We start from the raw sequence: 25,582 nt of genomic DNA on the forward strand, positions 1-25,582 counted from the left end.
AGCAGTAACTTAGCAACCAGACAGAGATTAAGAACAGGACATGGGGATAAAGATTCAATAAATGGACAAATGTACAGATAAGAAGCATTGTCTGCTTCAGCAAGCCCGACTATACATAAAAACACCACCACCACCACCACAAACTTCCCAGGGTTGATTTCTGCAAGGAAATCATAGCTTTCTGCTCATTTTATTTTATTTTAAATATTTTTTTTTATTTCTTTGTGCTATTGTTTTAGAAGCTGGCATATGTCCATGTGCTTCAACATTTACTGGAATGAGAAGAGGTCTTCTGCGGTGTGGATTTGTGAGATTGGGGAAAGAGAGCTTAGCCACAATATCTCTAGTGAATTTTTATTAATAGCTTGAAGCAAACCCAGACATTAAAACTAAATCTAGAAATGCCTGCTGATAGCAGTCACTTATTTTAATATAATGTTTATTACTCTATCCTTTATTACTATATTTTCCATTCTATGGATTATATAAAATCTATAAAATCTTGTGTTATTATTATTTTGAGGAAGTTTTGCCAGCTTCACACATCACACTTGTTGATCACGTGTGGATTGTCGTATGCTGTACACCTTTCATTCCAGTAGAGGGCAGGGTGGCATGCAAAGCACTTTACATTTAACTGGATTTAACAGTTAGCTTAATTTTTTTTTACATGCAAAGCAACTCAGATCACCAGCTGAGGTTAAAGCAGGAAGCCAGCAAGCCAGCTCTGTTTAATCCCAGGTCTCTATTGAGTCAAGTTTAAACTTTTAGAGTGCCACTGCAGATCAAGTTTCTTACTAAATCTAAGCATTTGTAATCTATGTTGCAGGCTCACACTCACAAGTATTAAAATTATGCATTAATGCTGATGGCTACTCTTTTTATATGTACACAATTTGTGCAACAGATGGCAATTCGTAGCGTATAATAAACCATCCATCATCCACTGGTTTCTCTTTGACTTTCCTCGTATAATTTCAGCTAAAAAACAATATTTAACCCAAATTATGTTAATTTCTTATTAATCATTGTCAAAACAGCCGGACTGCTGATGTTCACAAAAATCTAACGAATGAAAATTAACGTTTTATTTCATCAGCCTCATCTGAGCTGCAGCTTTTGGAGTTTTGCAGATGTAATTTTGGTACCTTAAAAAAAAAAGGTATGAAAAGGTACAAAAAGCCCCAGTTTTAGTCTGATGAGTCACTTTTCTGTGCTTTTGCAAAAGGAAGAGGGAGTTCTCGCTTACTGTTTTTAAACCAATAGCAGGTATCAAACCACTAAGCGGGCTGTCCCGACATGTCACGCTACAAATGTTGCACACGCAATGGATGAGAGTTTATTATAGTATTAGGCGGGGGGCTATGACCCAACATGCAGAATGAGGAAGCGCTAAGTTGCGAATAAATCGAGCCCACAGTGAACACGGGTGAAAACGACTCACTCACAGGTCCCGGCTCATTTACTGTCCAGTCATGGGAACTTTACCAGACCGTCTGGCGATACTGTTTCTCCTTTTGTCCACATTATCAAACGTCTGCGGTAAGATAATATTATTATTCAAACTTTTAAAACTTTCACCTGCCGAGGCGACCTTTCGTCCCGCGTCTTGGAAGGTGCCACATTGAATGTAGTATAAAGTAGGTACACATGCTTATGATCACAGTAATTTAATAACTTGTGGTTTTTCTTCAAGGAAAAAACAATTTGCCGCTGAGTGCCTTGGATGAGCAGACACTGTAGTTTCGGGGCTGTAATTGCGCTGTTTCGTTGGAGCTTTCGCCACCTCTCCTTATAAGGGAGCGAAAATACTCGGGATGTGTCTCCGATTACCAGGTGACCTCCACTGGCTCCCTGGTACTCTACATTAAAATGACCATTACTTTACCTTAACTCACTCACGACAAGTATTTTCTTTTCGGTTTTTCTCGTCATCAGTTACCTTTAAAATAGCTTAAATAGCTCAGCGCTCTGTTAAACCTTTGACTTGTATATCATTTTTATTCTCCGCAAAACAAAGCAAATCCATAAATAAACTCAAGTACTGTTAATGAAAAACAATATACTGTCAGGTGGTATCAGTGCCGCTCACTTTGACCATGCCTCGTGATTTGGGGGGTGATGTGGTTTCAGGTACTTTTATTTATAAATTAAATGAGCATGTTTTCATGTATAGGCTATTCTCTCAGACTGTGTATTTTAACTCACATTTAATAAGTGTAACACTGGTGAACAATGTTCAGTGTTACTCTTTAGTCGGCCACACCCACAGGCCTCACAAGATAACAAAATGAAAAGGGAGTGGACTTTAATTTCTCTTGACTTTTTACACATTTAACTCAGTTTGAAGCATTTAATTATATGTTCATAGGTTTTATCAAGCACTTAAGCCCTAAATCTAACAGTATCTGAACAGAGCTGAGGGGTGCCATACAGACACTATACAGTATAGTGTTGCATGTATTTTTGAACGTTTGTCTCCGTGTAGTTTTCACAGATTCCAACGTATGCACATCACGAGGGGTCACAACATGTCACCAGTGTCTGGCTGTTCACCCGAGCTGTGCGTGGTGCTCTCAGGAGGTAAAAACACACACAAACACAGAGTTTCTACTCATGCCCCCCCCCCCCCCCCCCCCCCCCCCCCCAATTGCTTAGTGAAGCAAGTTAGAACTGAAACCTTGTTCTCTGACAGCTTTCTTCATGCCATAATTCTCTAAAGTTTGCTCATGTTACCCCCTCAACACGCTTTTACACTATAGATTCTCAAGTATAATTAAGAGAAAATTGTTTCTGTGGTCAGATAACTGCTTTCGGCTGCTCCCTTATTTACAGCAGGAAGTTCCATATGTTTGAATTACAGATTTTTATTTATTTATTTATTTTTTTTACACCAGACATCCTGATGCAACCCCAAAGGGATTTGTCATGATATCTGGTGATCAGGAATCTTTTGTTTGCTAGGCAAATATATAAACCACTACGCTATGGAGCCACTTGCTGTGGTGCAAGCCTTTTGCTCTGTGTTTATTGCTCACTTGTTGAAGGCTCAACAGAATGCCTGTGATTGTTTCAGGACTTTGGGAAAGGTAGATCTGGCCTTTCTCGCTGTGACCTAAAAGAGAATCTACTGAATGAACAGTGCAGCGCGGCGTCACTAGAGTTTCCCTCCAGCACCCTCACTATTAAGAAGGATGCGCCTCTCAGTGACAGGGCCTCAGGAACAGCTGATGATGTCACTCAGATCAAGCCTCAAAAAATCCATATGACTCTAAGACCAGGTATGTTGACACCCAACCAGATATCATCCGTAAAATTATCGGACACTTGCAATCACATAAGAGTAGGTACATGCATCATTACGCAAAAGGCCACAAAGAACCAATATTGTTGTTCTACATACACTAATACCCTGTTGTACCACAGCTGGGTGTAAACTGATTTAATACTCGTTTTTTTCTCTCTGTGAACACCTGTTGAGTTAATGTTGCTGTGTAGTTAATCAGTTTCATCCTCTGTCACTTGTCCAACTCTGTGGTCGTCTTCCTCTTCCCTATCAGGTGATTCCAAGCGTTTCACTGTGTCTGTGAAGCAGGTGGAGGATTATCCTGTGGATCTTTACTATCTTATGGATCTCTCATATTCAATGAATGATGACTTGGCTCGCCTAGTCACCTTGGGCAATGAGCTTGCTGCAGCCATGGGTCGAAAAACAAGCAACCTGCGCATGGGGTTTGGGGCCTTTGTGGACAAGACTACATCCCCATACATGTACACTTTTCCTCAAGAGGCAATCAAAAACCCTTGCTATCGGTAGGTATGGTGCATATGATTGGTGTTACATTTAAAGCAGAGGAGGAGCTGTGATGGATGGATGGATGGATGGATGGATGGATTCTGAGAAAGCATATCCAGTTGTGTTTAACATTAAAATGGATTTCCCTCCTTCACTGATTTACTTTTCCCCTTTCACCCATTCATTATAAACAGGATTGGCACACAGTGCCAGGCTCAGTTTGGTTTCAAGCATGTGCTGTCACTGACGGATAAGGTAGCTCGCTTCTCCGAGGAGGTGAGGAAACAGCAGGTGTCGAGAAACAGGGATGCTCCAGAGGGTGGATTTGATGCTGTCATGCAGGCGGTGGTGTGCAAGGTATAAGTAACATAAAAAATGTCAGGTACATATACACATGCCCACAGATGTGCTAACATATTTATTCCCCTATGGAAAATAAATAGAAATGTTATATATACATAAGCCTGTAAACATTTCTATTATCAGCTCCTTTTGCATTTTATTGTTTATTTAATTCTGATTTAATTATCATACACTATGTTGCCAAAAGTACTGACTCACCCATCCATATCACTGAATTCAGGTTCCAATCATTTCCAATGGCCACAGGTGCATAAAATCATGCCAGGCTCGCAGACTGCTTCTATAAGCACCTGTGTAAGAATGTGTCTCTCTCAGGAGCTCAGTGAATTCCAGCGTGTTACCGTGATAGGATGTCCCCTGTGCAACAAGTCCAGTCGTGAAATTACTGCTAAATATTCTGCAGTCAACTGTTAGTGGTATTATAACAAAGAGGAAGCGATCAGAAACAACAGCAACTCAGCCACGAAGTGATAGGCCACATAAAATCACATAGTGTGGTCAGCAGCTGCTAAGGTGCATAGTGCACGGAGGTCTCCAGCTTTCAGCAGAGTCAGTCACTACAGACCTCCAAACTTCATTTTGGCCTCCAGATTAGCTCAAGAACAGTGCATAGAGAGCTTCATGGAATGGGTTTCCATGGTCAAGCAGCTGCATCCAAGCCTTACATCACCAAGTGCAATGCAAAGCATCAGATGCAGTGGTGTGAAGCACTCCGCCACTGGACTCTAGAGAAGTTGAAGTTGTGTTCTTTGGAGTTTTGGCAATCTTATGGACGAGTCTGGGTTTGGTGGTTGCCAGGATAATGGTACTAATCTGACTGCATAGTGCTAAGTGTAAAGTTAGGTGGAGGGGGGGATTATGCTGTGGGGTTGTTTTTCAGGAGTTCGGCCCCTTAGTTCCAGTGAAAGGAACTCTGATGCTTCAGCACACCAAGACATTTTGGACAATTTCATGCTGTCAACTTTGTGGGAATAGTTTGGGGATGGCCCCTTCCTGTTCCAACATGACTGCACACCAGTGCACAAGCAGGTCCATATAGACCTAGATGAGTGAGTTTGGTGTGGAAGAAGTTGACTGGCCTGCACAGAGTCCTGCCCTCAACCTGATTGAACACCTTTGGGATGAATTAGAACAGAGACTGTGAGCCAGGCCTTCTCATCCAACATCAGTGTCTGACCTCACAAATGCGCTTCTGGAAGAATGGTCAAAAGTTCCCATAAAAACTTTGTGGAAAGCCTTCCCAGAAGAGTTGAAGCTGTTTTGGCTGCAAAGGGTGGGCAACATCATATTAAACCGTATGGATTAAGAATAGGATGTAATTTAATTTCATATGCGTGTGAAGGCAGACAAACAAAATACTTTTGGCAATGTAGTGTATGTTGTATGCTTTATGTTTGTCCTTTTGTTTAACTTGTTACAAGTATTTCTATATCCATCATCAGGAAAAGATCGGCTGGCGTCCAGATGCCTCGCACCTTCTGGTGTTTACTACTGATGCCAAAACTCACACTGCTCTGGATGGACGCATAGCTGGCATTGTCCAGCCAAATGATGGACTGTGTTACCTTGATAATGACAATCTTTACAACAAATCTACAGTGCTGGTAAAGAGAAGCAGTTAAATACATATGTGGTTCAACTTTAAAATATTTTAAATATTTTTGTACAAACTGCTGCTTTTCAAAACTACTTTCTTCTGGTGTCTTCTAGGACTATCCCTCTTTGGCGCTCTTAACAGACAAAATGTCTGAAAACAACATCAATTTAGTTTTTGCTGTGACCAGTTATGTGGAACCACTTTACAGTGTAAGCAAAGCGTACTACTCATGCCACTGGATAAATTTACTATTGTTAAAAAAACAAAAATTGTGTCACCAATTTTACCACCATGTCTCTCTTGCCAGGATTACAGCAAGCTTATTCCAGGCACAACTGTGGGAACGCTGTCTGATGACTCTGGGAATGTTATTCAGCTCATTGAGCAGGCATATGCGGTAAGGAGTTTCTGAGGTTGGGAAACCAAGAGGAATTTGCAAATTTACGTAGTCTATTTGATCTGTAAAATGTGTAGTAGAACCAATCTTTGAGTTATACCTTTAATTTGCGCAGAAAATTCGTTCTAAAGTGGAGCTGGAGCTGCTGAATGTCCCAGAGGAGTTAAATCTCTCCTTCAATGCCACTTGTCAAAATGGAGAGGTCATCCCCGGAATTAGGTCCTGTTCTGTCCTCAAGATTGGAGACACAGTATGTAATGGTTCAGACATCTTTAGTATACTTCTGGTATCACCACACAGATTATCAAAGGGGCATTTCTTCATTTTCAGGTGTCATTCAGTGTTGAGGCTCAGTTGCGGGGCTGCCCTAAGGAGAAGAGTCGCACCTTTACCATCAAACCTCTAGGCTTCAAAGATTCCCTGGAGGTAACGGTGGACTTCGCCTGTGGTTGCGACTGTGAGGCAAAGGCAGAAGCCAACAGCCCCCTCTGTAGCAACGGTAACGGGACCTTCGAGTGTGGCATTTGTCAGTGTCTCCCTGGTCGACTGGGCCCGCATTGTGAGTGCTCAGTGGAAGACTACAGTACATCTAATGATGACAACTGCATCCGGGAGTCAGGGGGCCCAATCTGCAGCGGAAGAGGCGACTGCCTGTGTGGACAGTGCTCATGTCACACAAATGTGTTTGGTCAGGTGTGGGGAAAGTACTGTCAGTGTGATGACTTCAATTGTCTGCGCTTTAAAGGGGCTCTGTGCTCTGGTGAGTACATTTTTTTTCTATCATAAAATCTGCCAACATCAATTTAACAACTGGAGAAAAATAATTTTGCATAAATGGCCAGTTCAGCCAAACAACAAACATATTTTCTCAGTTTTGGGATCATGTTGCCATGCTGATGTTGGGATTTACACACCATTCATTTCCACTCAATCAGTTGTTAGAAATATCAAATTATGGGTACATAAACTACCTGCAGGGCACTAAAACATTTTATAATGGGAAAAGCTGTTTTTGTTCAGCCAATATGAAGTTTCTCTTCCCTTTTCCTTCGTTGCTCTGAGGGTTTATCTTATGCATTCTTCCTGTCTCTCTTGGCCTATAAACATGTCTCAGCTAGTTTACATAGTTTTCCTGTTACATTGGTGGACAACCAAAAAACCTAGAGTACTTAAAATTGATGTACCATCATTAAGATGGTTTTTTTTTTTTTTTGGGTTGTAACAGGCATGTAAATAATTATACAGCTTAGCTGCCTGAACATAATCAATCACGCTTATCAAATCCCTGACCCTCTGTCAGGCCTGTAAACATGATGTCTGTACTCTGTCAAAGACAAATCAGAGAACACACCCGTTTATGGCTATCTGTGTTTGATTGGCATTTGATTTCTATCACTCCCTATAACAAGTTGGTACAGTTCACTGCACAGTTACTAAGTTACAGTGATTCAAAGTTTAGTAAGCTTTGTCCCAGAGTAGTCTATTGCTACAGCATTTTGGATCTATGATTGGTAAGAAGAAGACTGAGTAGTACAACAGGAAACTGCACTTTTATTTTTATCAGTAATGAGCAGAGCAGACTTTAGTTGTGCGTATTAACCCAAATTCAAAAGAAATTGGGAGACTGTCAAGTTTTCTATAGTCTACTTTAAAAAAAAAAAAAGAATTCAAAGAATCTTCCCTTAGGAGGGGTGGTATTCAATCTGTGAACATGTTTACTGAAGCTGTGGAAGAGCTTTGACAAGTACAGCGAGTTATGTTACTGAGATATCTCCCCTTGCACCAATAATGATGTAACATGTACCATGTGCTACAAACAAAGCTCATGGAGTTAGAAGAAGTAAGTAAGCCTGAAAGGTGCTGTCAGCTTTCATTACGGGATGTGCAAGAAGCATTAGTTTTGAAGATGCAAGTTAGTCACGCTCATTTTTTAAAATATATATTATGCAAGTTTCAGAAGTTAGTGGAGCGCTGGGATTTTTAGTAAATTGAAATGAGAGTGCACTGTGCATGAGATGAGGATGGAATATGACACAAAAGCCTAAAATTAGGCATGCATTCTCCTCTAAAATCAGGTTTTACCTTTGATAAACTTAGCTTATCATCGCAAGCTGAAAACCAAATGTGACATGTTCTCACAGGTACAAGACAGTCTACAGAACATAAGCGTTAACCTGCAGTGTGCAGATAGTGTCACAAGCTGCCTTTAAAGAATGAGTGTCCCATAGCCCCACCTCAGTAGGAGCTACCACGACCCAGGAGTTAAAAAAAAAAGTTCCATCTCTGTGATGTTCCCTGTGGCTGTGCAGATCTTGCACTGCTGTGGGGCTCTTTAAGGGCTGGGGAGCAGGAGTCAACAAGCACAGCCGCAGGGAGCACAAACAGGAGGGAGGAGACTGCAGAACAGTTTGCATTCCTTTGCTTTGCTTCCTTTGTTTTCCATACCTCTTTCCTCCCCAGTATGTGCTTATCCACACTTCACTTGGCTGTGTTTCCCCTCTGTTTTCAACAGTGCAATGCTGTGTTTTAGTGCTCTGTCTTCATACCTGTCCTTGTCCTTTTTTTTTTAATCACGGCTCCACTGTTTAACTTCGCTCTAAAGCTTTGGCATGTGATTAATGGACAGAATTACTGTGCTGGCTCACAAAGAGAGGAGCGTGAGGTAAAACTAAAAACCTCCTTTTCATGTGTGAATCAACTCTGCATTAATGAAAGCAGCAAAAAAATACTGACTACTATCAATTTCAAGTGCTGCACAGCACAGAACAAACAAACAAACAAACAAAATCCATCATTACTAGTGCCTTACTAATGTCTTGCAGCATTTGTGACCAAATAAATGTTGCAGATTTTTCTTGCTTTCAAAGCCCTTTTGCATATCTCAACTGCTATCTTGTTGACAGCGTTATGAGAAAGATTACTCAATGACTTCACTGCCAGGCAGTATGTGTGAGACTGTCAACCATTAACACCATTGCTCCTGCTTAAAACAGAATCTAAAAGACAATCTTCAGTTGACAAGGTGGACACGGGGGGGGGACTGTTTCCTTGAGTTTACAGATGCTAGTGATTTGTTTTGAGCTCTGGAATTAGGGACCCTTACAGCCTCTGTGATCCGTCATGACCAGTCACTCCCCCCAGTCTGATCCAGCTGGGCTGTGACTCACTCGCTTGACTCTTAGTCATCCAGTGCCAGATCTGTTTAGTTTCCTGCTAAAGACCCTGCAGTCTCTGGGACTCTGCTGTGATTTCTAAGGTAGCGTAATGTACTGATGTAGGGTGTTGCTCAGTAATGCAGGGAGGAAAGCTGACCTCCCAATTCTGTCAGGAAATGGGTGAGATGTTCCTAGAATGACTGGACATTTGTACTCTCTTGCTGCTTTCCCACCGCTTCAGCAGACTCTGAGGATGTTTGTGTCACTCTGTGTGTGCCTGCTTGCCTGATAGGATCTGGAATCATTAAACTGTACTTTCACAATAGAACATTTTCTGCCTTTCTCACAATGGGGATGATTAAGGGAACGGCATGATGCCCATTGCTCAAGAAGTCAGACGCAAAAACAGTTACCAGGTTATTTGTAACATAGCCGTGTTTTAAAGGGAAGATTCAAATGATGTGTGAAGAGATTTGAAACAGATAATTGTTTTCAAATGCAGACTTCTGTTCTTTGTTTTTTAACAAATCAGTCAGGCAAACAATCAAGCTAACAAAGTAATGAAAAAGAGGCAAAATTATCATTTTTATAATGTAACATAACTTGTTGCTTTAATCCCTTGCACTCAAATAATAAAGAAGTAACGCCTTTACACCTAACTAGTAATTACATGGTTGCAGAATCTTCAACGTTAGTACATGTACACTTAGTCCAAGCATGCAGCGTGATTTTGAAAACACTGTTTACCAGGCAACAAATGCACAAACCTAAAACAATAAAGCAATAACACACACACACACACAATCACTCACTTGCTCACTCCACTCCCTTCAAAGGATGTTACAATGACTTACCATTAATTCCCTGGAGACTAACCGTTATCCTGTCTAAACAGCCTTATTAGGTAATACAAGTATACAGTCACAGACAAATGTGCACAATGATTCATTTTCTATTTGTGCAAGGGGTATTTTGTAGTTTTGTGTGTCTAGCCTCCCCCTTGTAATTATGTACACTGATGTAACACTTGAGCTGTATATATTTCATTTCAAGTATGGCAGGATAAACTCGGAGCACTTTTCTAGTCTTACCAACCACGCAAAGCACTTTATGATACAAGTCACATTGTCCTTTATCAGAAATATTCACACTTTGCAACCACACCTTTAACCCAGCTCAACCTATCCAAGTTCAGCCGACCAGGCTGAAGCCAGATCTGAGCCCAGGATTTTAGTGCTGTGTCCCTCCTGTGCCAAACACCGCACCACCTTGCTGCCACAGAGAAGGAACCTTTTCATTCATTCAAATTCTTTCAGATCATGGGACATGTGACTGCGGCGTGTGCAAATGTGATGCTGGCTGGACAGGAGAAAACTGCAACTGCAGCACACGTACAGACACCTGCATGTCTAGCATTGGCTTGCTGTGCAGCGGCCGGGGTGTCTGCGAGTGCGGGGTTTGCCAGTGCACTCAGCCGAACGCCTACGGAGCTGCCTGTGAGAAATGCCCCACCTGCCCTGACTCCTGCACATTAAAGAAGTGAGTGCATCAGAGACTAAGAGAAAAATCACATGAAATCTTTCTGTTTGGAGGCCTTCACAAATGCCAGGAGAAACATAATTTACATATACAGAAGATGTATATAAATGGCATAAACGCATTGTGTGAGATTAAAAAAAAATCAAAGACATGAGTAGATGTGGATATCTACTAACCGTTCTTTTTTCAGCCAAATTTAGTCTTTTTTAAAAGATGACTTTTTACAGAATCAGCCCAGAATGCAATTCCACTGACATCTGCTGCTTCTCGGGTAGTAGTTGGTGAGATATCCTGTTTAATTTTAGGGAAAGTGATTAATCAACTAATTGAACAATTTTCAAATCTTCCCTCCATCTAGACCAGAGGTCCCCAACCCCCGGGGCGTGGACCGGTACCGGGCCGTGGGACATTTGGTACTGGGCCGCACATAAAGAATAAATAACTTAAATTATTTCCGTTTTACTTATTATCTGCGCTTAAACTATATTTTATTTTGAAAAATGGGCGGATTCGCTCCGTTACTTCCCTCCATGACTTCCTCTTGACGTGTCAAGACGTTTCTGCTCACATGATACGTCACCGCTAAAATTAAACCCAGAAGCTTCAGGCCTGTCTAACGAAATCGGTTGGTTGACCTACATAACGCTTCTTTAAATTTTTGAGTGCTCAACAAGAGTAGAAAAGCGCTATGTAAGAACTAGTCCATTTACCATTTTTATTTATCAACACCGGGGATAGCAGTGAGGTAGACCCAGCCATCAAACTGACTCTCCAGCGCTTGACACCGCGGCTCTGCAGCCACGCTCCATGTGAAATCGGCCGAACCCAGTCAAACCAGAAGCCAGCAAAAATGAGTATCAGAGAAACAAGCTCAAGGGGCTTACACTGATTCAGTGTTATGGTGAGTTGTATTTTTCATGCGCTTTATACAGTAAAAATCACCTAAGTCGAAGTTGCACAAATCGGGTTTTCGCTCTAGTTGGATGGCATCTGCAGGTCCTGATTTTTCCTAACATTAATTCCAATAAAATCATCACATAAATCCGTCGGATATTCACCTACCTCGGATGAAAAATCTGGTCCCATTGTAATAAATTTCCAGTTAAATGTGATCGCATAAACTGGATGAGTTTAGCGCTAAAACCCTCCTCAGCTCCTGTCCGCCCACTTCCATGCATCGGCTCGTTCATGCACAACTACACACACACTAACAACGCCTGGAAATTGTTTTAGTGTTTATATCAGTTCATTTCACCGGGGACAATCGTGGCAAGTGTAAGCTACAAACTTGCACTTACGAGTAAAATTTCAGATTATAAAACTTGCAGAAGCAAATTCATAGATGAAGCAGAAGCCATTGCAGCGAAATTCGATAATAGACCCCAAACTGGGCCATTTGAATCCGACTGAGGTGATTTCTACTGTATTTGTTTTTGCGGTGTATCTTATTTTGAAAGCATGTTTTACCATGGCTCTAACAGCTGACCAGGGAGCGCTGTGGGCAGAGAGCCTGTTATTCATGTTGAGGCGGGATGTTACGAGAACGCTGCTGATAGAGTTGCATACGAATACAAAGTGGATTCCCGTTTTTTATTATTATACGTAGAAAATATCACACTTGGTTGTGGTCGTATCATTTATTTTGACGTATTTATTCGCCACACCTTAAAAGCCGGTCCGTGGAAATATTTTCTAACACTAAACCGGTCCGCGGCTCAAAAAAGGTTGGGGACCACTGATCTAGACAACAGATTTGGCTCTCTAAGACCCAGCCCGTTGTAATCTTTTGCAAGAATTCACTTTGGTTACACTTTCATCATTTCCTCAGTGATTACACAAACTACGCCTACATATTTTTCTTGCCAAAGTATATGCGTTATCATGTATCAGAAGATGTCAAAACTTTTACGCAACTTTGAATGTCAGAATTAGTTTGTCCATTACATGCATGTAAAATGGAACCATATGCTGTTTTTGCAGGGAGTGTGTTGAGTGTCTGCACTTCAAGAGAGGACAGTATATTAAAGACCAGAACTGCAATATATTCTGCAAAGATGAAATTGATCTAGTGGATAGATTGGGTAAGAAGTCTACCATTTCGAGTCTCTTGATTGCTGCTATCCTGGCCTGTTGGGGTGATGTTGTATTCCTGCATCAGATAATATGAGCATAATAAAATGAAAGACATTTTGAGGCCACATATGAACATTGTGGTCGAAGCATATTGTGGACTGCTGAATATTTCAGTCTCATAAAGATAATTTCTTCATCTTCACACGGTCCCTGCCCCACACAAGAGGAAAAAGGCGAAGCGGTGAACTGCTCATACAAAGATGAGAACGACTGCGTGCAGCACTTCCAGTATGAATATGAAAGTGGCAAATCCATTCTGCATGTGGTAAAAGAACCAGGTACTGTAAAAGTTTGTGTGCATATATGGGACTTTTAAACTGCCAAACAACTGCGCATTATAATTTAGGCACATTATTAGGGGAGAATAGTGTGTACTTTCAGTCTGTTTTCCTGGCCAGCCTTAGCAACAGGGGAACAGTGTGTGCATGTAATAATGTGTTATTATCTAAAGAACACATCATCGGCCAGTTACCCACATCCACACTCTGCCACACCACAGAACATCAGACACATAGCATTGATGTTTCAGATGATTGCAAAATGAAGCATCTCTCACTGGGTTGCACTGATTGCTTAACTTGTGATCGCACTCCGCTTCTTAGCAAACATCATGGTACCAACAATTTGAAATGAGCTCATTTTCTTCCTGTCTCCGGTCTGTCAGAGTGCCCACCTGGTGCTGACATCTTGGTGGTGCTCCTATCGGTGGCTGGAGCCATTCTGCTGCTGGGCCTTGTCGGCCTGCTCATATGGAAGCTGCTGGTCACCATCAAAGATCGTAGAGAGTTTGTCAAGTTTGAGGAGGAGAGAGCCAAAGCCAAATGGGATACGGTGAGAAATAACTACATTAAAACACTCACTGGAGTACAACAAAAGAAATACCAGCGTAACAGAATATCACTGACCTCTAAAGGTGAAAGTCTAGACTGCACATAACAAAGTGGCATGTCCCTATGGGACTGAATTAAACACCATTCCCTCTGTTTTCTTTTCACAGGCTAACAATCCTTTGTATAAAGGCGCCACCTCCACCTTTACCAATGTAGCATACCGGGGAAACTAACAAATAAAACCAAAGAGGATAAACTCAGGGGTCAACGACAGAGATGAAATGTAGCAGCACAGAAATGGATTGGGAAGAACATCCTTTTCACTGCCATGTGACTGGCTACTGTAGCTGAAAAAGCAGTTAATGCTGTCAACAACTTGATGTAATGATGATGTAATGTACATAATGTAAAAGAAAAGAGAAAAAAAAAGCCTAAAACTGTTGATGTAAGTCACAGACAGCTGTGCTCTTTGGCAAATTATTCTACTTCTACACTGTGTCACTTCTGCTGTATGCTTAATATACTGAATTTGCAGAGGAAATCAGCAAGGTTGTCAGTGGTATTATTATGGAACATTTCTCATTTTTTGTGGTATTGTGTCCACCACTGCAGATATGGATGTGTCTGCACACCCATTACCGCTTCTTTTTTCCCTAACAGTCAGCTGCAGTCGCAGCAGAGAATCTGTAAGAATGCAACTCTTTCGAAGCTGCTGCAGCCTGCGTGACGACGTGGTTTACAGCAATGTCCATGATCTATACTGGATTTTAAATACAGAAATAGCTACTTCATAAGGCTATGCCACAATCTCTTATCATTTTCTGCTATTTTTGTGCTTTTAGGCATTTTCTAATGTTCTTTTTTTTTTTGTAAAAGGTGTAGCTTTTATATTACTCTGTCGTGCCTTTGCTATTGTAAATATAAATTAGGTTTGTTTCAATTTTCTAATGACCACCCCTGTGCTGCACTGAAAGGCCTTTGATACATTTGTATATAAACAGACTTTATTGCACAGCAAATGAGATGGCCATGTGATATGATTTAGTGAACTTGCTTGCTTGTGAGGAACATTTTGGTTGTATATGGGTGCTTTTCTCAGAATGTTGTGTTCAAGCACGCCTCAGTTTTTTGTTTTGTTTTTTTCACACCTTTTTAAGGTTCCTGTGGTTAGTTTCTGACAAAGGGTGAAGGCATAAAAAATAATAATTTATGCGTTGCTTGATTCCTGGGTTGCTTTCAAAAAATATTTTTGCCCTTATTTAACAAAATTTAATTCCTGATGAAAATTACAATAAATATCACTCAGCAAGAAGCTAAATGTTCCATTTTTTTCCTCCTAACTCTTTCAAAACAAACAGCAAATTATTATTTCATTAGGCAGGTATTGAAAGAAAACCAAATTCCTATACAAAGAAAAGCGAGATATTCCCTTGGTTTTACACAAGGTTTAAAGAATAAATTAGTTATGATCAGTCTCATGGGTTCGCTATAATGTGTTTGCTTGGAAAATACATTGTGATGCAACTTTTCTGCTATCAAGTCAGTCAATACTTCCTGCTGTATGGCACACAGTTCGTTCACATTTCTTTGCGTGTAGTTTATGTCCAATCTGATGCACTTGCCTTCACTCTGAATATATCTGTCACCACAAGCTTCCTGTCATTTACCCAGTACTGCTGATCACACTTTCTATGTATGTAGTATTACAGTGTTTTAGGTTAAAATAAAGATAACATCACAGCTGATATTGCATTACTTACCATGGGACTGGCACGAGCAGTACACTAGATTGTGACCCCCTGACTTTAAGGATCTTTGTGCCTCTGTTCAGTGTCAAACTAGCTTTTTAGTTACGCCCCTTCCATTGACAATATAATGTTGGATTTACTCCTCAGTTTGCAGGTGCCCATTAATACTCTAGCTTCCTGAGGGGGGAAGCTAGAGTATTCTAGCTTAGCTCTAAGTTTGTAAAATTTATGGAGGGGCTAAAATTTTATGCAGGCTCGGTATTATATGTTCTATGCTTATTCCTTGGTATTTATAGATCAGTTGCTCAGGTTGTATGCTATTAACTGTCATGTAGGATTAGTGAAGCTGTGACATCATGAAAGAGGTAGGATTAATAGTGATCCTCAGATCAATACAGCTAGGCGTGATCAAAATATTGTTCTGCACACCATCAAAATAAAGAGCTTTGAAGTAAATCCCCGCTGTCATCACTGTTTTTCACAGTAATTACATGCTAACAGAACAAGAAATGACTGCATTTGAATTTCAGTAACTGTATCACATGTTGCTGCCAAAAGTAGTGGAATTACAGACATCTTGTAATTTTTTCGTAAAGTGGTCTTCAGCAATAGTTCTCCAGGCTTTTTGAAAGTCTTTCAAAGATCTTCTGTGGTCACTTGCTGCTTTTTTTCATTTTCAGTCCAGTCCTTGTACGTGATCATTTCCTCTTTCTTTTTTTTAAGCCACTTAACACTAATCTATGAATCATCAACCATTAAAAAGGGCACCTCACTCAAGGGATGAGCCAGTGTTGTTTCTACACATATCAAGAGATTCAAGATTAGGTTTATTTGTCACACAATTATACAAGTATAATGCACAGGGAAATGCTTATATAACAGTCCAGATATGCATAAATAAGAGAAAGACACAAATAAAGAACTACAGTCAACATTTTTGAAGAGCCCTGGTGTAGAGGATAGGGTGGGTACTGGGTGAGATAGGCTCACAGTCTCATTTAGCACTCTAATGGCCTGAGGGTAAAAGCTTGTCCTCATTTTCAGCAGTAGTGTCTCCCTGATGGCACTATAGGGAACAGTCTGTTGTTGGGGTGGCTGGACTCTTGTGATCCTCCTGCCTCTAGATCTGCATCATTTGATGTACATGTCCTGCAAATTGTGAAGGTTGGACTTGGTGGTTCTTTCAGCTGAATGGACTATCTTCCTAAGGGCCAAGTGGTCCTATCGGGCGCAGTTCCCTATGGCGATGCCCCTGTTCAGAACGCTCTCTGTGGTGCAAGTGTAGAAGTTCCTGAGCACCCTGAGCAGAAGGTTGAAATCCTTTAATTGTCTCAGGAAGTGGAGGCGTTGATGGGCTTTTTTCACCAGGATATTTAATGTGGCAGGACCATGAAAGATCTTGAAAGATGTAAACACCAAGGTATCTGAAGTTGTCCACCCTCTCCACCCGGGACCGTTTTATGCTGAGAGGAGAGGGTGGAAGCTTCTCTGCTGTTTCCTGGCAACATCCACTATTAGCTCCTTGGTCTTAGAGACATTCAGCCCAAGATTGATCTCCTCACACCAGACGACTAGGTGGTTGATCTCATACTGGTAGGCAGACTCGTCATTATTGGAGATCGAGCCTACTGTGTTGTCAGTGTAATTGACTATAATGTTAGAGTCTGAGGTGGCCACACAGTCATAGGTGTAGAGGGTTTAAGTCAGAGGGCTCAACATACAACCTTGGGGGACCCGGTGTTGAGGGTGAGAGGAGATGACAAATGGAGGCTCAAATGAACCACTGCCAGTCAGGAAATTGAGGAACAATCTGCATTAACATGAGTTTGTTTTAGTATTTTTAAGTTGATCAAGCAAGAATGTTTTATCAGTGCCCCGTGCCTTTAAAGGACCTACATGTAAGCACTGTAGTTTAATACGTGAGCGTCACTGCAGTGTCTAGTCTGCTCCCTAGTTTTTATTATATGAGTGCTTTATAAAAATGTTTCTTTTTCATTCAGTATTCCTTCAACATTAGTGTAATGAACTATGAGTATGGATTTTTATTTTTTATTGTGGGATGAAAGTCTGAAAACCTGGCTTGGTTTCTGATAATATGACACCTCCTGCTGTTTTTTTTTTAAGAATGGTCATGAGTTGCGTGTAGCAACATGAGTGACATTTTCAAGACTTTTGTAAGTTATTTTTTTCTTCTAGCTTTGAGATAACTTAGATTCAATATAAGAAATTATCAATTTCTGTGAAAACGCACCTAAGAAAGTGTCACCACTTGTGGTACAAGGTAGTGCTGAGGTGAAACAGGTCAAGGCGAAGCTGGCTAGCAAGTTAACTTCAGTAGAAATCTCTGCAAGAAAAGATGCAGATGTCTTTGAAATATTGCCCAAAAGCAACATCCTTTTTTTTATGCAATCTATGAGTAGTTCTATGCAGGGGGGTTGAAAGTCAGGCTGAGCAGATGAGTGGGCATGATGCATACGTATTATTCTGCTGTTTAGACGTACACAGCTGTTTAAAACTTTAGCTTGTGGCTCACGCAAATTTCTTTACCGTGCATATTTTACATTTTGTTCACCTTGTAATATAAAAATCAAGCCATATTTAACATTTCAACTTTGCAACATTACGTATAACATTGAAACAAAGAAAAGAAAAGCCATTCAGGTTCCATTTAAACTAAAATGTTTATGCCATATAAAAGAATTACATATGACTGATCGTTGTCAAATTTATTGGCAAATTAGAAATAATATCAGATATATTTATTATTGAGCTATGTAGGGCTATCACAGTGTAAAAAGTGTCACAAAAAAATCAGTCCACAAATAAATGTACTGCACATTTCTAAAACTGCTGATAATATCAGTCAAGACCCTTTACATGGACTGTTATGTAAAATGTCTTAGCATTTTTTTTTTTCAGTATGCCTTCTGAATTAACCCAAAAAATCTTCCTAACATATGTCTCCCTCTAGTTATAATAACCTGTAAGTGCTACCAGAAAAAACACAAGTGGAACATGTCAACTACAGTAAAGCAATGTAATAATTAAAACCAGCCTGTTTCTCTTGTATCGCATACCCTAAAATCTCCCGAAAGTTTTACTATCCGGGCTTTTTTTTTTTTTTTTTTTTTTTTATGTGCTATCAGGTTTATTTCCCTTCAGTTGTGATATTTCCTCTAGCACCTGAACGCATCATAATTAAAGGTCCAGCCCTTCTTCCGCGCGTTACTTCCAACATGGCGGCGCCCCACGCCGTGGACGGTGTGGAGGGAGGCACCGGTGAAACCGGGCTGACTCTGTCAGATTCATCCACCGGCGATGTGAAGAGACCTCAGTTCGGGACACGTTTCCTTACAGACCCACGGCAGGTCTTCCAGCACAACGCATGGTCGGTATCATTTAACAGAAATCCCCAGAAAGAGCAGACATACTGGATGTTCACGCGCATCTCCGTCCATGCTGCTGTCCCCTCACTGGGACACTATTATTATCGCTTGTCGTGGGTTGTATGTAGTTCAGCAAGACAGTATTTCAACATTAACATTTTGAGTGGGGGTTTCCCCTCCTCTGTAATAACAAGATGTGGGCTAAACTGGTTGTTGAATAACAGTTATTAATTAGTGCCAAGTATTTCTCTGTTGATGAACTTATTGATGAACTCTAAATACAGTGCTATATTCAAAACATGTTCTCCATGTAGCACAGACGTGGTGTAAAAAAGGTTCAGGCTGCATGTCAATGTATTCTGCAAATGTTATTACACCTCCTCGGCTTGTGTGGGATCTGATACAATCTATCACCAAAAAACACAATTTCTTTAAGAATATCAGGATTGCAGAGTGGTGCTCTGCTGTTGTTTACCACACTGCTTGGGATAATTGGGTTTTCTTGTCATCAGGGACAATGTGGAGTGGACCGATGAGCAAGAAGCAGCTGCTAAGAAGAAAGTCTTAGAACACAGTCAGCCACTACCTCCAGAAAAACAAGGTTGCACCATTGCTAATTTATACATAAACCACACAGTTTGACTGACACTAAGAACCAATAACATAAGTATGGCTTACTGATCAGGAAGATAACACTTCCCAATGTGGCATTGACGTTCCCCTCCTTTCAGTTTCTTGTGAAAGTGGCCTGATCACTGTTGCTGTTGTTACCGCATAAGATTGTAGCTGTAACTAATTTTTAACCACTGACTTTCAACTTCAGTTTAATTTAATGCATAGTCTTATTAAGCTCTTTAAAATGTTTTGTGATGATTTGTAAGCATGGCAACATATGCTCTATTACCAAAACACTGGCTTTACTTTACTTCACTTTACCTTTGCAGAGGAGTACAACAGCCGGGCCAACGAATACTGGAATGAGTTTTACACAATCCACGAGAATCGTTTCTTCAAAGACCGTCACTGGCTCTTCACAGAGTTCCCAGAGTTGGCCCCACAGTGCAGCCTGAACCATGAATCTCACCCTGATGCCTCTGGTACAGAAGAAAGTCAAGAACAAAGCAGGGAGCATGCCACGTATCGCATTCTGGAGGTGAGAGAGTGTAATGACGACAAGTTAGCTAAACTTTCACCTCAAATAAGGAAACAGCTCTTTAAATACTTGGATTTCTAAATAAGATTCTTTAAAATGTTTAATTTTTAATAGACTGTTCCACTTAATTAAATGAGTGAAATCATCTGCTTTTAGTTTAGTTACAGATTAAATGTTTTCCGGAAGAAAGTTTAGATTTTTACCAAGCAAACCCCTTATTGTTTTGCTAATTATAATATTTTCTCTTAGAGGAAAAAGTTTTTGAGGGGATTCATTCTTATGAAACGGTGTATACCATCTGTGTTACTGTTTTAATTTGTATACTCTGTACTCTGTACAGGTTGGCTGTGGTGTGGGAAACACAGTTTTTCCAATACTAAAGACCAACAAGTAAGTGCTGGCAAAAACATTTCAGACTGTGTTTGAAAAGCACACGTCTCATTGCCTCTCATACAGCATAATGTGCACCGTATGCTACAATAAAACTGTGCTCTTGCACCGTATGCTACAATAAAACTGGTGCTCTGCCCTTTCCAGTGATCCAGGACTGTTTGTTTACTGCTGTGACTTCTCCAGCACTGCTGTGGAGTTAGTCAAGGTGAGCTGATGATGATGATGGGATCATGAAAGGATGATCATGTCTCGGGTTGCAGGCTAGCTAATGAATTAAAACTGTCTTCTGTCATCAGTCATCCAGAGTATGACCCAGGGCGGTGTTACGCCTTTGTTCATGACTTGAGCGATGTAGAAGCCAATTACCCCTCCCTGATGAAACCCTTGTTATGTTATAGTGCTAATCTTTGTTCTATCAGCACTGCATCCCAAGAAGTATGAACTTCTGTTTTTTTTCTGTTTCATCTTTTCTTCCCTTTGGTTTTCACTCAGCGGAAGTAATTAAATTTGCACTGCTTCCCTTAAACTTTCCCCCCTGCTTCAGGATGCAAGCATCGATCAGTAGGCTGGCACGCCTGCTGAAGCCTGGTGGAGTGATGCTGCTCAGGGACTATGGACGCTACGATATGGCACAACTCCGCTTCAAGAAAGGTTAGGCTGACATTCAGCAAGACACTAGGCTCAAAAAGCTCCATTGTTCATAGCTGGTTACTCATGTCGATCCTTAAAATTTTGTTTCACCAACAACGTAGCACACTTTTTTAGATCACTTTGCACATTTTGCTGCTCTTACATATCCTAAGGTGGCACAGTGTGGTTAGCATTGTCGCCTCACAGCAAGAGGGTCCTGGGTTCAAGTCCACCAGCTGGCTGTGGAGTGTGCATGTTCTTGTACTTGCTTGGGGTTTCTCTGGGCACGCTATCTTTCTCCAACAATCTAAACACTTGCATATTAGGTTAAATGGTGCTTCTGGGCCTATGTGTAAACATGAGCGTGAATGAGTGTCTGTCTCTCTCTGTATTAGTCCTGTGATAGATTGGTGACCTGTCCTGGGGATGTCCTGCCTTTCACCTTATGCCAGCTGGGACAGGCTCCAATGCCCCCATTCAATTCATCCATCCATTTTCTTCCCCTTATCCAATTCAGGGTCACGGATTAAATTAATTTTTATTTATATAGCACCAAATCATGGTAACAGTCACCTCAAGGTGCTTTATATTGTAAGGCAAAGACCCTACAATAATACAGAGAAAACCCAACAATCAGACAACCCCCTATGAGCCCCTTTCCCACTGTCCCACTTGGTGACAGTGGGAAAGAAAAACTCCCTTTTAACAGGAAGGAACCTCTGGCAGAACCAGGCTCAGGGAGGGGCAGTCAACTGCAGTGACTGGTTGGGGGTTAGGGGAGGGAGACAGGGCAAAAGACATATTTTGGAAGAGAGCCAGAGATTAATAATAACTAATAATGAAGAAAAGCAGAGTGGTGTATCAACACAGAGAGTGAAAGAGTTGAGTAAAGAAGAAACACTCAGTGCATCATTGGAAGCCCCCACCAGCCTAGGCCTATTACAGCTTAACTAAGGGAGGGTTCAGGATCACCTGATCCAGCCCCAACTATAAGTTTGATCAAAAAGGAAAGTTTTAAGCCTAATCTTAAAAATAGACAAAGTGTCTGTCTCCTGAATCCAAGCTGGGAACTGGTTCCACAGAAGAGGGGCCTGAAAGTTGAAGGCCACCCCCCCATTCTACTTTAAAATACCCTGGAACCCTAGGAACCGCAAGAAAGCCAGCAGTCTGAGAGCAAAGTGCTCTATTGGGCTGATATGGTACTATGAGATAAGATGGGGCCTGATTATTCAAGACCTTGTATGTGAGGAGAAGAAGAATTTTAAGCTCAATCCTGAATTTAACAGAGAACCAATGAAGAGAAGCCAATATGGGAGAAATCTGCTTCCTCTTTCTGGTCCCCATCAGTACTCTTGCTGCAGCATTTTGGATCAACTGAAGGTTTTTCAGGGAGCTTTTGGGACAACCTGATAATAAATTACAGTCATCCAGCCTATAAGTAAATGCATTAATTATTTTTTCAGAATCACTCTGAGCCAGGATGTTTCTAATTTTAGAAATATTGCACAAATACAAAAAAAGCAGTCCTACATATTTGTTTAATATGTGCATTGAAGGACATATCCTGGTCAAAAATGACTCCAAGATTCCTCACAGTGTTACTGGAGGCCAAAGTAATGCCATCCAGAGTAAGTATCTGGTCAGACACTATGTTTCTAAGATTTGTGGGGTAACTTCAATTTTATCTAAATTTAGAAGCAGGAAGTAAAAATAAAATTTCATTGTAATAGGAAACATGTTTCCTTACTGTGCATATGACAATAAAACTTGAAACTTGAAAAATTAGAGGTCATGCAGGTCTTTATGTCTGCAGTTTAACTAATTGATGTGTGTCATCTGGCTTCATGGATAGATAAAGCTGGGTATCATCTGCATAGCAATGAAAATGTATGCAATGCTTTCTAATAATACTGCCTAAGGGAAGCATATATAATGTAAATAGCATCGGTTCTAGCACAGAACCCTGTGGGACTCCATAATTAATCTTAGTGTATGACGAAGAACAAATTGGAGTTTATTAGATAGATATGATTCAAACCACTGCACGCAGTACCTTTAATACCTAAGACATGCTCTGATCTCTGTAATAAAATATTATGGCTAAAAGGATTGAACACTGCACTGAGGTCTACCAGGACAAGCACAGAGATGTGTTTACCGTCAGAGACCATAAGAAGATCATTTGTAACCTTCCTAATGCCGTTTCTGTACTGTGATGAATTCTGAATCCTGACTGAAACTCTTTAAAAAAAAAAAAAAAACGTTCCCCTCTAGATGGTTAGTTAGCTGTTTTACAAATAGTCTTTCAAGAATTTTTGAGAGAAAAGGAAAGTTAGAGATTGGCCTATAATTAGCTAAGACAGCTGGGTCAAATGATGGCTTTTTAAGTAATGTTTAATTACTGCCACATTGAAGTCCTGTGGTACATAGCCCATTAAATATTGATCATATTTAAGGTTGAAGCCTTAATTACTGGTAGGATTTCTTTGAGCTGTCTTGTAGGAATGAGATCTAACAGACATGTTGATGGCTTGGAGGAAGCAACTATTGAAGTTAACTCAGGAGGATCAATTGGAAAGAAAGAGTCTAAAAAAATATCAGTAGTATTCAAAGTAGCTGTACATAATGATACATCTGCAAGATGGTTATGAATAATTTTTTCTTTAATGGTTTAAATTTTATTTGTGAAGAAATTCATTAATTCATTACTAGTTAAGGTTAAAGGAATACTCGGCTCAACAGAGCTCTTAATATTTGTCAGCCTGGCTACAGTGCTGAAAAGAAACCTGGGGTGTTCTTATTTTATTCAACCAGTGATGAATAGTAAGATGTCTTAGCCTTACAGAGGGCTTTTTTATAGAGCAACAAACTTTTTCCAGGCTAAATGAACATCTTCTAAATTAGTGAGATGCCATTTCCTTACAGGTTCCATTACAGGTTGTCTGCTTTAAGGTGCGTATGCGTGAGTTATATCAGGGAGGCAGCCAATTCTGATTTTAGGCTTTCTTTTTCAGAGGAAGCTGACCCTGAATTAGACAGTTAGACAAGCATTTACAAAAACGGGTGATATATAAGTTAAAAAAAAATGCAATAGGACTACATTTAATTTATGATACCCAAAATTCAAAGGGTGATACATTAATGAATCCATGCTTATGGGATTTTCTGTGACTTGCTGTGAAATAATGTGCATTCTTTATTTCTTTCTTTCAGGAAGGTGCCTGTCAGAAAACTTTTATGTACGAGGGGATGGAACGCAAGTATATTTTTTTACTCAAGGTAAAAAAAAAAAACAAAAAAAAAACCAAAACAGTGGGAGGTCTTCAGAATTTATTGGGGTTTATTTTTGCAGCATTGCTTTCTAATGGTGTATGTGAACATATTTCTGTGCTCATTTTAGATGAGCTCCATGAGCTGTTCACTGAGGCTAAGCTGGAGAAGGTGCAGAACCTTGTGGACAGAAGGCTGCAGGTGAACAGAGGAAAGCAGCTCACCATGTACAGGGTATGGATCCAGTGCAAGTACCGAAAGGCTCCGGTTCAGCCACCTGAGACGAAAGGCTGTGACAGAGGGGAGAACCCACCTGGCTTGAACGTCAACTACAGCTGAAACTACGAAGTCAAGTGAAGGTGGTCCTAGCTTTTTCTTGGGGATTTCTGGAACTGGGAAGCTTTGTGATGAATGGAATGTAACACAGTATTTACATACTGAAAGGTTTTACTCCATCCCAGCTGCCAAAATGCAGACAGACTCTTTTTGCATAGTTTTTCTGATGGTTCAGTAATCCTAGCTACAAGAGTGATGCCTTGTCACTTTCTTATTGAAGCTTGTTTCTGCCACTGAAAAAAATAAAATAAATAAATACCAGGCAGAGTTGGCTGAGTCAAAATTTCAGGTTATTCTCAAAATTTTGAGTGAGTTTCTAGAAATTTTGACGTAATAATTTGAAATCTTGAGATACTAACCCAAAATTTTGACTTGGGCACAGCATTTTTTTTTCAGTTATGAAAACGAACTTCCATACTTTCTGCTGATCAGTTCTGTAATCTAAGAAAGGGCTGGTAACCCCTGTATGTTTCACTTCTGATACAGACTGTTTTTGATGTTTTGAAATAAATTGCATGATTTTTAAGAAAACTTGTTTTCCTTTTTTGTACATGAAAAATAAAAATACATAAACTTGAAGCGTATTAATGTATTATTATTATTTTTTTTTTTACTTAGTGTACCTTTAAAAGTGGAAGGTTGTATAGGTGTGAATTTGTCCCAGTGCTACTTTGTTTTCCATCACACTTTTAATGCTTGAATGGCTAGTTAGGGAAAAAACAAATTAGTCAGCTGTTTATTGATATTAAGTCAGTAAAGTATGTGGGCGTGAACATGATGGGAACTTTCTGATAAGTGATCATTTTGGTATATGTGTGGGTGGGCGCTGGTAAATTGTATTGTGTATAGAGGGATT

The 25,582-nt window shown here is 40.4% G+C and overlaps 2 protein-coding genes across 2 annotated transcripts; both read left to right on the top strand.

Annotated features, from left to right (window-relative positions):
- Positions 1–1,340: 1,340 nt before the first annotated feature.
- On the top strand, positions 1,341–16,004 carry itgb3a (integrin beta 3a). The gene is made up of 15 exons (XM_030735336.1): positions 1,341–1,542; positions 2,489–2,583; positions 3,077–3,281; positions 3,561–3,813; positions 3,991–4,153; positions 5,602–5,763; positions 5,870–5,965; positions 6,064–6,153; positions 6,269–6,403; positions 6,484–6,913; positions 10,625–10,847; positions 12,828–12,928; positions 13,145–13,258; positions 13,645–13,811; positions 13,978–16,004. The coding sequence occupies exons 1-15, from the start codon at positions 1,476–1,478 to the stop codon at positions 14,041–14,043; spliced, it is 2,367 nt and encodes a 788-aa protein (XP_030591196.1). The 5' UTR covers positions 1,341–1,475; the 3' UTR covers positions 14,044–16,004.
- A 2,772-nt stretch (positions 16,005–18,776) lies between these two features.
- On the top strand, positions 18,777–25,262 carry mettl2a (methyltransferase 2A, methylcytidine). The gene is given in 10 exon segments (XM_030735886.1): positions 18,777–18,946; positions 19,457–19,545; positions 19,889–20,097; positions 20,438–20,487; positions 20,635–20,695; positions 20,785–20,877; positions 20,879–20,925; positions 21,035–21,141; positions 24,334–24,399; positions 24,521–25,262. Coding segments are annotated over 10 exon segments (1,083 nt in total). The 5' UTR covers positions 18,777–18,794; the 3' UTR covers positions 24,730–25,262.
- The last annotated feature ends 320 nt before the right edge of the window (positions 25,263–25,582 follow it).

The sequence above is a fragment of the Archocentrus centrarchus genome, chromosome 8, assembly GCF_007364275.1.
Source record: "Archocentrus centrarchus isolate MPI-CPG fArcCen1 chromosome 8, fArcCen1, whole genome shotgun sequence".
NCBI lineage: Eukaryota > Metazoa > Chordata > Actinopteri > Cichliformes > Cichlidae > Archocentrus > Archocentrus centrarchus.

Coding starts and splice junctions, on each gene's coding strand:
- itgb3a (XM_030735336.1), top strand. CDS start 1,476: ATGGGAACTTTACCAGACCGTCTGGCGATACTGTTTCTCCTTTTGTCC. Junction 2,584..3,076: donor GTGCGTGGTGCTCTCAGGAG/GTAAAAACACAC, acceptor TGATTGTTTCAG/GACTTTGGGAAAGGTAGATC. Junction 6,914..10,624: donor TAAAGGGGCTCTGTGCTCTG/GTGAGTACATTT, acceptor AAATTCTTTCAG/ATCATGGGACATGTGACTGC.